We start from the raw sequence: 14,336 nt of genomic DNA on the forward strand, positions 1-14,336 counted from the left end.
AAAACAATCAATCAATTAATCAGTTACCACAGTAAAAGGTTAATAAAGGAAAATTCTATAATTCAGAGATCTGGCATTTGTCAATTCTCATCACACTTCATCATCTGTGTCAGGGAAAGACTCCACCCTTAACTGACTGTAAATATATATCAAAGTTGCTTTGCATAAAAAACAGGCTTCCTGGGATTTGCTACAAGATCATGCCAATGGGCACTTTGGGTGGCTTACCACATCAAGGTGGTGATTTAGGCAGCATGGCTTCTGCTCCTGCTATCGCCAAGCATATAGCTGTGCCGTGACTCTCCTCCACATCTGAGCCCAATTATATTCTCATGCAAGGACAAACATATTAGGAGCAGGAGTCCATTCAGCCCCTTGAGCCTGCTCTGCTATTTGATAAGATCAAAGCTGATCTGATGCAGTCTCAATTCCACATTCCACCAATCTTCCTGTCACTCAAGAATCTATTTAACTCAGCCTTAAAAATACTCAATGACCCTGACTCCACAACTGCTCTTGGAAGACTGTTCCACACCACAAACCAATGACTCTCAGGGAAAAAACAAATCTCTTTACATTTCAAATGTGAGACCTCCCTGACGTATTTCTAAAACTGTGCTAATAGTTCTAGTTTCTTCTTGATGGGAAATATCCTTTCACCATCCACCTTAGTAAGCTCCATAAAGATTTTGTTTGTTTCAAAAAGATCACCCCTCATTCTTGTAATGGCCAGCCTTTCTTCATAACCACCATATCCTGAATGATCAGTTGAGTGAACCTTTTCTTAAGGTCATGGGTCCAAAACTGTACACTGTACTCCCTATATAAATAAACAAACTTCTCTACTTCTATGTTCCATTCCCCTTACTAAATGAAAAATTTCCATTTGCGTTCTGAACCACTTCGACATTAAAAAGTAGGAACAGGAGAAGGTCATTTGGCTCTATGACTCTATCTACTTCTCTGTCCTTTTCCTGTAGCAGTTGATGTCTCTACTCATTAATTCTCTATCGCCAACCCTCTCTATCTACCTCCACCTTAAATAATACAAGGATCTTGCACCCACGGATCTCTGTGGCAAGGAATTCCAAAGACTCAACAACCAGAGAAGAAATTCTTCTTCATCTCAGTCTTAATTGGCATCCCTTAGTTCTCAGACCATGCCCTCTATTCCAAGACACTCCCAAGAGGGAAAACAATTCTTTCAGCATCTAACCTGTCAACTCTCAAGAATTCAATATGTTTCAATGAGACAACCTCTCATTCTTCTAAATTCTGATGAGTAGAGTCCCAACCTTTCCTCATAGAACAATCCAGGGATCATCCTCATGAACCTTGTGTGAATTGCCACCAAGGACATGATATGTTTTCTTAAACAAGGGGACCAAAAGTGCTCACAGTGCTCTAGTGCTGACCAGCACCTTGTACAGTTGCAGCAAGACTCCCTACTCTTATACTCTAACTCCCTGAAGTAAGGGACAACATTCCATTTGCCTTCCTGACCGAAGGGTCTGTTTCCACGCTGTATATCTCTATGACTCTATGATTACCTGGTGCAACTATATGCTAGCTTTCTGTGTTTTGTGTGTAAGTAACTCCAAGTCCCTTGGAGCTGCAGTTTTTCTCATTTATACAAGTCTGTCATGAGGCATGTTGTATCTGCACTCTAACTTTGAGACTTCTAACACTGTTCAATTTGAACATTGTGCTTAGTCTAGATTCCTGCATCCAATCCCAGAGGAGATCAATTAGCATCTTTAAAGAGGAGCAAATCATTTCAATACTTTTTCAAAGAAACTCAAAGCTAACCTTATAATGCTGTAAGGTGTTCAGACGCTTCCAGTTTCCCTGGAGAACGGAGGTCAAGTCTTCATCAGAAAGGATAAGATGTCCAGCCAACCCAGATCTCCATTCTAATTTTGCACAACATATTTAATTAAAATAAGGAAAGCTTCAAAAAACTCAACACAATTTAGCATGACTTTCACATTCCCAACACATCAGGAGTAATATTTGTTTCCAAAGCAGGTATGATTTTCCAATCCTAATCATCAGCAAGTTGAGTTGAACCTTCCTACTCCCATTATAACCACACACAAGGAGGCTTCATCCATTCTCAAAAGAGTCGCATCATACTCTGCTCCATTAGAAAGCATGTGCTTCCCAATCCTCAAAATTGCTGGAGCTTCCAAATTCTAATAGTCCAAAAACAAGCTGTTAACTTCTCCATCCAATACAGATTGAAGATGATTTTTGAGAAAGTTGCAAGCAATATGGATAATGGGAAACAGGTTGTTACGGTGTCATTGGGATTTCCAGAAGACATTTCAACAAAGTGCAACATCATAGGGTCACAGAGGTCAGCACAAAAAAAAAAGCCCTTTGACCCATTCATACTTGTCCATAGCCTTGTATGCTTTGGCATCACAAGCGCCCATCTAAAAACTTCTTCAATGTTATGAGGGTTTTTGCCTCTACCACCATACAGGCAGAGAGTTCCACACTCCTACCACCTTCTGGGTGAAAAACAAATTCTTCACATTCCCTCTAAACCTCCAGCCCCCTACCTCAAGTCCATGCCCCCTGGTTACTGATCCCGCCACCATGGGAAGACGTTCTTTGCTGGCTACCCCACTGTTTATGTCTCTCAGGATTTTATACGTCTCAAACAAGTCCCCACTCAGAGTCCCCTGCCTATTCAATCTCTCTTCACACTTAAAACTCCCTCCAGCTCAGGCAACATCCTGGTAAATCTCCTCTGCTCTCTCTCCAGTGCTATCGCATCCCTGCTACATTATGGATTCCAGAATGGCACCTAATACTCTAGCTGTGGCCTAACCAACATTTTATACAGTTTCAGCATAACCTCCTACTCTTAAACTCTCCATCTCGGCTAATAACTGCATGTATTCTGTATGCCTTCTTAACCACTTTATCCACCTGCGCTGCTACCTAAGGGACCAAAGGACATGTATGCCTCGGTCCCTGTGATGCTGGGTGCATCTGGGGGCCACCCATTCACTGTGTTTTCCCTTACCTTGTTTGTGCTGTCCAAGTGTATCATCTCACACTTGTCCAGATTGAATTCCATTTGCCACTGATCATCCCCATCTAGATCCTTTGTAATCCAAGGGTGCTCTCCTCACTATTTACCACCCCACCAATTTCATATCATCCATGAAGTTCCCTATCAACCTTCCCACATACAAGTCCAAGTCATTTATATGCACAAACAGCAACGGCCCCCAACACTAATGGTATCCAAGGAAATTTGGCTGAGTGGCAGGAAGTTTTTGTGACATCTCTTGACGATCCCCTTCTGCTTCCTGCCACTCAGCCAAATTTCCTTAGGTCCCGTGGGCTCTTATCTTCCCTATCAGTTTCCCATGTGGAGCCTTTTTATCAAAAGCCTTGTTGAAGTCCAAGCAGACTAGATCAAATGTATTGCCCTCACCTCACACCCAGTCATCTCCTCGAAAAATTCAATCATGTTGGTCAGACATGACCTCCCCTGAACAAAACCATGCTGCCTTTCCTTGATTAATCCCTGCTTCTCCCAGTGCAGATTATGTTTGCCCCTCAGAATTGCTTACGAAAGTTTCCCCACTACTGAGATTAGACTGACTACCCTGTAGTTTCCTACTTTATCCCTCCTCCCTTCTTGAATAATCTTACCACACTGGCTGTCCTCCAGTCCTCTGGCATCTCTCCTCCAGCCCAAGAGGAATTGGAAGTTATTGCCAATGCCCCTGCTATTTCCTCCCTTACCTCACTCAACAGACTGGGATACATTTCATCTGGGAGAAAGTGAGGACTGCAGATGCTGGAGATCAGAGTCAAGAGTGTGACGCTGGAAAAGCACAGCAGGTCAGAAGCAGGAGAATCAACACTTCACACAAGAGCCATTCAATTTCCTGATGAAGGACTCTTGCCCAAAGCATCAATTCTCCTACATTTCATCTGGGCTGGTTAGTTATCTAGTTTTAAGCTTACCAGACCCTCAGAAACTCCTCTGTGTTTCTGCTAATTTCTTTCACTATAATCACAGCCCTTCTCCCTGATTTCAGTACTCACATTAAACCTCTCACTAGTGAACACCATCACAAAGTATTAATTTAGACACCTAAATACATCGTCCAGCTTCACACACAAATTGCAACTGTGTTCCTAATGGGTGCTACGCTTTTCTGAGTTAACCTTATACCTTCAATGTACATGTAAAATAACTTATGATTTTCCTTTATTTTACCTGCCATTATCCTTTCATGCACCCCTTTTGTTCTCCTAATTTCCTTCTAAGTTTCCCCTTGTACATTCTATGCTCCTCTAGGGCTTCTGCAGTTTTGATCCTTGGTATGTCATAAGCCTCCCCTATTTCTCTTTATTCAACTCTGTATATCACTCAATATCTGGGGTGTTTGCTGGAATAGGAATGTTGGTTCAGTGAATCCTCTAAAATTTGGCAGGCACTGGAAAATCTGAACTTATCTACTTCGGCAAGAAGTTCAGAAAAGCAATACGTTACTTCAATGGAGACAGATTGCAGAGCTCTCAGTTATAGAGTAATCTACATATCCTGGTACATTCATCACAAAATTAGTATCCAGTTACAGCAAGTGATTAGGAAATCAAATTGGATGTTATGATATGGAGGTGCGAGTGTTGGACTGGGGTGGACAAAGTTGAAAATCACACTATACCAGGTTATAGTCAATAGGTTTATTTGGAAGCACTAGCTTTCAGAGCGCTGCTCCTTTGTCAGCTACCTACCTAATGAAGGTGCAGCACTCTGAAAGCTAGTGCTTCCAAATAAACTTGCTGAACTATAACCTGGTGTTGTGTGAAATCGAATGCTGACATTTCTTGCAAGGGAAATGGAATATAAAGATATCAATGTTTTGCTAAAGTTGTACAGGGCTCTGATGAGACCACATCAGGAAGACTGCGTGCAATTTTGGTCTCCTTAGTTAATTAAGGATGTAACTACATTTGAATCAGCTCAGAGAAGATTCACTTAACTGATAAGGAAAGGTGTGACGGGCTGAGCTTGTTCGCATTGGAGTTTATAAGAATAAGATGCATTCTCTTTTGAGCTCGGTAACATCCTGAGGAGAACTGACACGATAGATGCTGAAAAAACATCCCATTTCTGGACAGACAAGAACTCGTTGGCAGTTTAAAAATAAGAGATCATCATTTAAAGACAGATGTGAGGGGAAATGCTTCTTTCAGAGGGTCAAGAATATATAACTCTCTATCCCACAGAGCAGCAGAGGCAACTACTGAATATTTTTAAGGCAGGTAGACGGATTTGTGACTAACAAGGGAGTCAGTGGCTGTTGGGAGTACACATGATCAGCCTCTCAGGCCTGATCCGAAATTCACTGAGAACATGGCTGAACTGTGGCCAAGCTCCATGTACTTGCCTTTAGCTCGTATCCCTTAATGCCTTTGCTGAACAAAAATTTATCTATCACAGATTTAAAACTAACAACCGTTTGAGCATCAACTGCAGGTGGGTAGGAGTAATCGGCAATATGGTGTTGAGGGAATAATCACATCAGCTCCCGATCTTTTTGAATGGTGGAGCAGATTTGAGGGACTGAGTGGCCAATTCCGAGTGTCCAGTTCACTTTGTTTTCATCTGCGTGGACCCCAGGGTCCATCCGCAGCAGTGTTTTCCGGAACAAGAAGTCAATGCCATGAATGGTGTCAGCACACTGATCCTGGAGCCCCTCAGCAGCTGCACACATGCTGGACTTAGAGAGAACATTGCTTATTCTTGCTCCTAATTCAGACATTTGCACGCTATTCAAGAATGAAGGTTCATCCCTAAGAGCTTGGACCCTTTACAATCTGGGTTACATTCCAAAGCAAAAAGTGGTGCACTTTCAGAATCTGAAACCCAATCAAAAGTGCAATGTATTATTAATTTAATATGCTGCCAATGCCTTAAGTATATTACAGCCACTAGTGCAGCATCAGACTGTGAGTTTGTTGGAATTGTTGCCTCATGGGGTCATACACATCTTACCTACTACCATCTTGTTAGTAATAGCTAATATGCCCGAGAGTTATGCAAATTGTATAGAGTTACTAAGATGTACTAAACTGCACCTGGAACAAGAGCCTCATCTGCTTATCACTTAAAAGGTCGGTTCTGCTATAACGCAGTAGTTCTGTTCTCATGTAACCCCGTGTTATAAGAAAATCGTGTAATAGCGGCACCATTTAAACTAATGGGGCCGGAATCACGTTATAGCCAATACACATTTTAAAACTTGGTGCTTTAGAAACAGTGTCCCCAATTGTCAATCGTTTTATCATGAATTCATGTTAACAAAATGTGCATTATAGCAGAATGACCTGTATTTATTCATGGGGCTCTTCCCCCACCGTAGACTACGGAGCAGCCCAAGACTTGTAATAACAAGGAGGGTTCATGGCAGCACATGACCCCAACCACAAGTGGGGTCCCAGACACCACATCAGACTTATTTAAAATATCAACCCGTCTTGCAGGTGAGACTTGAAACCAAAGAAAATGGAACCCTCAATCCCAGAGGGAGCACACACACCCCACATCACAAAAGCTCTACAAAGGCTCTTCTCATTACCGTTACTGGTAGATATTTTCAAAGCAACCTGTTTAGGTATGTCATTACTCACCTCTGGAACAGGTGGGACTTGAACCCAGGCTTCTTGGCTTAGAGGTAGGGACACCACAACTGCCCTCTCATTGTTGTAAAACTTATATATAGATGCGAGAGTGTGGTGCTGGAAAAGCACAGCAGGCCAGGCAGCATCCGAGGCTCAGGAGATTCAACGTTTCGGGCATAAGCCCTTCATCAGTCGTTCCTGGTGAAGGGCTTATGCCCGAAACGTCGATTCTCCTGGTCCTCAGATGCTGCCTGGCCTGCTGTGCTTTTCCAGCACTACCCTCTCGAATCTGATCTCCAGCATCTGCAGTCCTCACTTTCTCCTTATATACAGGTGTTACCTCTTTAGAAATTCCACAAGACGTACCCAGGTCGAGTGTTTCCACATGGGGTCGAAGTGAGTAGGTCACTCCTTTGTAGATCTGATCGATGATTTTCTCCTTGACTTGGGTGATAGTGTCACAATCCAAAACTTTCACAGGTGAGGGTTGTACATCCTCACCTTGCACCAGGACATTGAGGGTCTGTGCAGAGGATGGAGGGGATCACAAAAATTATTTTGAGAAAACAGGATGATACATGCCAGATCCAAACACCTCCATCAGGAGTTTTGACATAGCCGCTCATATAGTGTTACAAGTTTAGCTGATGCCTGTCATTAACATCATCAAATCAAGTAAAGAATAAGGAATAAGACAATGGCTCATTCTGTAAAATTCCGGTGAGGACGATTTAAGATGTCTGGTTTGAATCTCCTTTCCACTCAACACAGCCTATGCACTGCTTCAAGACTTGGAAAGTAGGCGCTGGAAAAACACAGCAGTTCAGGCAGCATCCAAGTAGCAGCAGAGTCATTTCTGATGAAGAGCATATGCCTGAAACATCGATTCTACTGCTCCTCGGATGCTACCCGACCTGCTGGTTTTTCCAGTGCCACATTTTTGACTCTGTCTCTCCAGCATCTGCAGTCCTCACTTTCTCCGAAGCACTGCTTCACGAGACAAACAAATAAAATTAGTAAACCTTGCACAATAATAACACATCCCCAATCTTGACAGTGTGCAATCAGTGTTGCATTTACATAAAATCTCTAAAACGGGACAAAATGAAAGAACAAATGCTGGAGATCACGGTAGGTCAGACAGCATTTGTAGAGAGAGCAAGTAGCGTTTCAAGTCTAGATGATTCTTCATCGGAGTTGAAGTGAAGCTTGGAGGGGACAGCATTTATGCTACAGATGGGGTGGGGGTTGTGGGTGTAGGGCGCTGATGGAGAAAAGATGTTGCCAGTTCAGATTAAGTGATCGGAATGTGAGAATGGCAGAACAATGGTGTCGCCACCTGCCAGACTGGGAAGAGCAGACAGTCCCACTGGGGTGGGGGAGGGAGGACATGGTGACAGAGAATGTAACAAGTAAAGCTAAAGGAAAGGGAAAAAAATGGGAGTTGGTTCACAATTTGAAGCTGTTGAACTCAATATTCCAGAAGGCTGGAAAGCGTCTAGTTTGAAGATAAGATACTGTTCTAGCTTGCGCTGTGATTGACTGGAACACGGCAGCATGACAAGGAGACACATGTGGGCATGTGAGCAGGACGCTGGGTTAAAATGACAAGCTACAGGAAGGTCTGGGTCTTGTTTGCACACAAACTGGAGGTGTTCCACAAACCAGTCTATGTTTGTTTTCGCCAACGTAGAGTAGGCCACATTGGGTGCAAGAAATACAATGCACAGGATTGGAGGTGGTACAGGTGAAATGTTGCTTCACCTGGAAGGACTGTTTAGGCCCTTGGATTGTGAGCTGGGAGGAGGTGAAGGACAGGTATTGCACCTTCTGCAGTTATATGAGAAAGTGAGGGTGGTGTTGGTGGTTGTGGAATGGACTAGGGTGTCCAGGAGGAAATGTTCCCTACAAAATGCAGACAGAGGGAGTGAGGGGAAGATGTGTTTGGTGGTGGCATTCTGCTGGAGTTATCTGAAACGGCAGAGAATGATCCTTTGAACACAGAGGCAGGTGAGATGAAAAGTGAGGACAAGGGGAACCCAATCCCGCTGCTGAGAGCGTTGGGAAGGGGCAAGGGCAGAATCACAAGTGATAGGTTGGATGTGGTTGAGGGCTCTGTCAATCATAGTGGGTGGGAAACCACAGTCATGGAAGAAGCAAGCCATGTCAGCAGCGCTGTTTTGGAACATTGTCCCATTTCTTCCCTTTTAGCTTATACATTCTCTGTTACCACATCCTCTCTCCCTTCCCCACACTCCATTGGGACCGTCTGTTCTTTCTAATCTGGCAGTTAGACACACCATTGTTCTGCTAGTCTCACATTCTAATCACTTAATTTGAACTATCAATATCTTTAGTCTATCAACACCCTACACCTACTACCCCCACACCATCCATAGCATAAATGCTGCCCTCTCTACACTTCACTTCAGCCCTGATGAAGAGTCACCAAGACTTGAAATGTTAGCTCACTCTCTTGTCATGGATGCTGCCTGACCCGCTGTAATCTCCAGCATTTGATGTTTTCAGCACAGATTTCAGTATCTGCTGTAATTTGCTCCGACAAAATGAAATAGGCTGGTTTGGCATTTTGGCAAAATTGAGGACTGCAGATGCTGGAAATTAGAGTCAAGATCGGAGTGGTGCTGGAAAATCACAGCACGTCAGGCAGCATCCGAGGAGCAGGAAAAATGGATGTTTGCCTCCTGCCTGAAACGTCGATTTTCCTGCTCCTCGGATGCTGCTTGACCTGCTGTGATTTTTCCAGCACCACTCCAATCTGGACTCTGGTTTGGCATTTTCACTTATCCAGCAGAGGGCACATTTGAGATGCAATTTTCTGGCCAATGTTTTGCTTCTTTCCCTTGGCTGATGCTGACAATTGTCAGAATTCCCAAGACAAAACGATGATCAAACTCTGGAATCTCAGTAGGGAGTTGGATTCAGGGCTGTGACTGGAACTGCTGATGGTTTCATTTACTTGAAGCTAAGACCATTGTGCTTTGGGAGATTTACCAATGTGCGGTATTCCACGTCCTCTCGGAGTAGTCTGTTGTCATTAAGAGTATACTTGGCCTTTCCTGACACAGCATCAACAGGTCCTTTATCCACTTGGTGTTTGATTGCTCGGAATAGCATGTAGAGCGATTCCCCTGCTGAATCCTAGAGACAGGTTAATTGACATTTATCAGATATACAAAGTATTCACATCCATAAATTTTGCTTAAACTTTGGTTAACGTCATGGGTCATTGACCCTTCTGGGCTAACATTGACTACTTTTGGAAAAGAATTAGGACATAACAGCTATAAGCTTGGCAGTTTCATCCCAGTAGTAAAGTTATTTCTGGTAGCACTGCTCTGACTGGATCTTAAAGAACATTCAAGTATGTGTTTTTGAACCATGAGGAGAGCTCCTCCAACTAGGATAGCAAGTAAATCCTGAATGTTGACTTGGGAAATTAAAAAGCTCACAGCGAGTTTTGAGAAGATTTGTAGCTCAGTTTGAGGTTCTGGATGTCGGTTTGATCACTGAGCTGGAAGGTTCATTTCCAGACGTTTCGACACCCTACTAGGTAACATCTTCAGTGGATCTCCAGGCGAAGCACTGTTCATGATTCCTGCTTTCTATTTATATGTTTGGGTTTCTTTAGGTCGGTGATGTCATTTCCTGTGGTGATTTCATTTCCTGTTCTTTTTCTCAGGGATGGTAGATGGGGTCTAACTCCATATGTTTATTGATAGAGTTCCTGTTGGAAAGCTATGCTTCTAGGAATTCTCATGCATGTCTGTTTGGCTTGTCCTAGGATGGATGTGTTGTCCCAGTCGAAGTGGTGTCCTTCTTCATCTGTATGTAAGGATAATAGTAAGAGAAGGTCATGTCGTTTTGTGGCTAGTTAATGTTCATGTATCCTGGTGGCTAGTTTTCTGCCTGTTTGTCCAATGTAGTGTTTGTTACAGTTCTTGCATGGTATTTTGTAAATGACATTAGTTTTGCTTCTTGTCTGTATAGGGTCTTTGAAGTTCATTACCTGCTGTTTTAATGTGTTGGTGGGTTTGTGGGCTACCATGATGCCAAGGGGTCTGAGTAGTCTGGCAGTCATTTCCGAGATGTCTTTGATATAGGGGAGGGTGGCTAGGGTTTCTTGACACGTTTTGCCTGCTTGTTTGGGTTTGTTCCTGAGAATAGACTGTATAGGTGACTTTCCTCTGCTCTGCATAGTTCCTCTGTGCTGCAACTCGTGTTGTGTCAGCTCGTTGAAATAATGTTCTGACGCAGCTTCATTTGGGCATCATGTTAGCACACAAACCAACCAACACACTAAAACAGCAGCTAATGAACTTCAAAGACTGTATACAGACAAGAAGCAAAACTAATGTAATTTACAAAATACTGTGCAAGAACTATAACAAACACTACATTGAACAAACAGGGAGAAAACTAGCCACCAGGATACATTAACATCAACTAACCACAAAACGACATAACCCTCTCTCACTAGTACCCTTACATACAGATGAGGAAGGACACCACTTTGACTGGGACAACACATCCATCCTAGGACGAGCCAAACAAGACACGCACGAGAATTCCTAGAAGCATGGCATTCCAACAGGAACTCTATCAACAAATATATGGAGTTAGACCCCATCTACCACCCCTGAGAAAAAGAACAGGAAATGACATCACCACAGGAAATGACTTCACCGACCCAAAGAAACCCAAACATATAAATAGAAAGCAGGAATCATGAACAGTGCTTCACCTGGGGGCCCACTGAAGATGTTACCTAGTAGGGTGATGAAACGTCTGGAAATGAACCTTCCAGCTCAGTGAGCAAACCTACATCTAAAAAGCTGATTCTAAACAAACCTGCACAAATCAACACAACTGGAATACCTGACCAACAAAGATGCAGATATATTAGACAGTACAGTCCTCATTCTCTTGCCCGGTTGTCAATTGTTTTTGGTGATTTGGGTGTGGATTCTGCAGTGCTGAGCCTCATCAACCAGATTCTGTCTCTTCCTCTCCATCTAGTTCTGACAATTTCCCAGATAACCCCAATTTAAAGCTGGTCTCTCTCCTCTAATACAATTCAGTGCGATTGTTCTGCTTGTTCAGATTCTCATGTGGCCACTATTTCAAAATGCTAGCAGTAGTTTGGAACCTGGACCCGGAACACACCGTCTAACTAATAACACTTTTTATTCTAATAATACTTTAAAAGTTGGTTTATTGGCAAATTTTAACATTACAAGTCTAAAACTACACCTGTTTGTAGCATTAAATAATATACTGGAACTTGTGGATTGCGTACACATAATGCACCATCATACAATGGGACAGAAGTTTTCATTCGCAATTTCTCCAGCCAAACAATCAAAAAAAATGTTATGGCCGTAGTTATTGGAATAACATGTCATTAGCAGATTTTTTTTTTAAACTGCAACACTATAGGGAAGAAAACAAACAAGAGGTTTACCACGTAGCAGTCGAGTACAATTCAATGCCAGTATAATAGATAGTGTACTGCATGCCAAACAAGATATACGAATTACCTTCTTCACTGAAAAGTATACCTACCCTGAGGAATGTGTATAGACAGATCGACATCCAATTAGTCAGCAACTTCTCCACCACTGTTTCTGTTCTGGAACACAGTAAAATTATTTCAGATTTATTTTCAATCCTGACTTCTTTTTCAAAAAAAAACAAAATCAAAACATATCATATCATGTGTTTAGTAGTGAATACTGGGAGAGGATGACTGTTAGATAGCATTTTGCTTGGTGCAGTGATTGGAACCACGTGGATCTTAGTTACTGAGATCGTGAACCGGGGCCAATCAGGGAGCACTGGCTGACTGATATAAACAGAGGATTCTGGAATCTCCTCACTTTAGGGACTGCCTCAGAGCTGGCTGGCCACAGCCAGTGTACTGTGTACATGTAAAGAAAGGGTGGCAGGATACTGGCCTCTGGGCAGTTACTTCACTAGGCTTGCACTGAAAGGAGAAACATGGCTTCAGCTTAATAAGTTGGCACCCAATTTGACAGCCATGATTTTATATTTAGAGCATGGAATTCCCACATTTTCCCAGAAAATTCAGAGAGTAAAGCTCAGGTGGTTAGACAGTCATAGTATGATGTGAAATTACACCATTGAGTGGTGTAATATTGTAATGTCTCCATGGAGGACTTCCACCTCACCTTGAGCCACATGTTTACAGAGTGCCATCACTTACACTATACATAATAAATTGTAACTCTCTGATGCAGAAAGATTCCTGTGGTCTTTTGAGCACTATGACTAATTTGTTAGTTTGGTCACTCTGTATAACTTTCCCTTATGTCATATACCTTTACTGCTGTTTGACCGCCTACTTGCTCTGCCTCGCAATAATGTGGGAACAATTACAGCAGGAATAAATTGAAAAAGAAAAGATTACATTGGTCCAATACAAACACCTAATGCATTTCAAGTGTTACGGAGTCATGACTTACGCTATTAATTATATTTGTAGGTGTGATGACAACAGCCAGCTCTTTCTCACCATCAGTTCTCTCAACCCAGTTCTGCCTCAGATTGTCACATGTCTGACATCAAGTATCAGATAAGTAGCAATTTCTTCAAACTAACTACTGAGATGACAGACGCAATAGATTTTGGCCCCTGCCACAAACTCTGCTCCCTAACTTCTAATTGCATTCATCTCCTGCCCTCAGAAGCTGAATCAGAGGTAAGGAACCCATGCATCCAGCAGGACAGAGATAAGCTTTTTACCCCCACATTCAGCCCTTATTCTCACTCTGTTATCTCACCTAATTCCACTGTGTTTCCATTTTATTGCAAACACCAAAATCCTTCCTCATTCATAAACAGCACATTTATGACCATGTACACCAGTAGATTATTTCCTACATGTAGATGAACTACTAAAAGATTCTACACATAAACCAATTTTTCCTGTGTACATTGGATGGTTATAGCAATTATTGAATATATTCAATAATCTCACATTCCAACATTATTTATCAATTTCATACATTTCACTGTTTGCAGGTTGTGGAAGGTTTCCTTTAAGAAAAGGACTGATCCTTGCTGAAAGGTTTACGCCAATTCCATTGTCCATCTGATTTCTTGGCTCTTCTCCTAAAAACTGAGACTCTTCACTTTCAACTTTATAAAATTACTCAATGGAAAGAACTACTACAAGGTGAATCTGATCCTTCCCCTCAAATAGGATGTACTTTCTGGAAGACACACCCACTCACAATTCCCTTACTCAAGCGACTGAAGCCAAGAGTCCTATTTCCCTAATGTGGATACACTACACCATTCCAAGTGAGAGACAGTCAGTTTGTACACTGGGTCACCAGTGCCCCTGGATTTACAAAGGAAGATGATTAAGCTATTGTAGAAGTAATACCGGCATTTAACCCTTGGTGAAATGCCCTGTTAAACACCAGAACCCAGGCTCACTCATTCTCTACCTGCGCAGCATCAATTTCGGGTTCTTGGCAACGTTCTGCTCCACCAGATCATTCAGCAGCGTTTTCAAGATGTCTGTATAATACTCCAGCTTCCCATGCAATGAGACAGTCAACAGCGACGCCACATACGCACGATCCCGTGGGGAAAACGTCCGTTGGCTCTCCAGCGTGTGTATAAAC

The 14,336-nt window shown here is 42.6% G+C and overlaps 1 protein-coding gene across 7 annotated transcripts in view; it reads right to left on the minus strand.

The window, feature by feature from the left end:
* Window positions 1-14,336, minus strand: part of plxnb1b (plexin b1b) — a 261,451-nt gene that overhangs the window by 22,208 nt on the left and 224,907 nt on the right. For all 7 annotated transcript variants that reach the window (XM_043707786.2, XM_087994156.1, XM_087994155.1 and 4 more), the window contains 5 exons: window positions 14,157-14,335; window positions 12,247-12,313; window positions 9,676-9,822; window positions 7,027-7,183; window positions 1,810-1,913 (listed from right to left, as the gene is read on the minus strand). In XM_043707786.2, the coding sequence (XP_043563721.2) occupies window positions 1,810-1,913; window positions 7,027-7,183; window positions 9,676-9,822; window positions 12,247-12,313; window positions 14,157-14,335 (654 nt within the window). The remainder of the gene's footprint in view (window positions 1-1,809; window positions 1,914-7,026; window positions 7,184-9,675; window positions 9,823-12,246; window positions 12,314-14,156; window position 14,336) is intronic.

This window comes from Chiloscyllium plagiosum, unplaced genomic scaffold (genome assembly GCF_037043375.1).
Source record: "Chiloscyllium plagiosum isolate Xiang-an unplaced genomic scaffold, Cpla_swu_hap1 HiC_scaffold_14, whole genome shotgun sequence".
Taxonomy (NCBI): Eukaryota; Metazoa; Chordata; class Chondrichthyes; order Orectolobiformes; family Hemiscylliidae; genus Chiloscyllium; species Chiloscyllium plagiosum.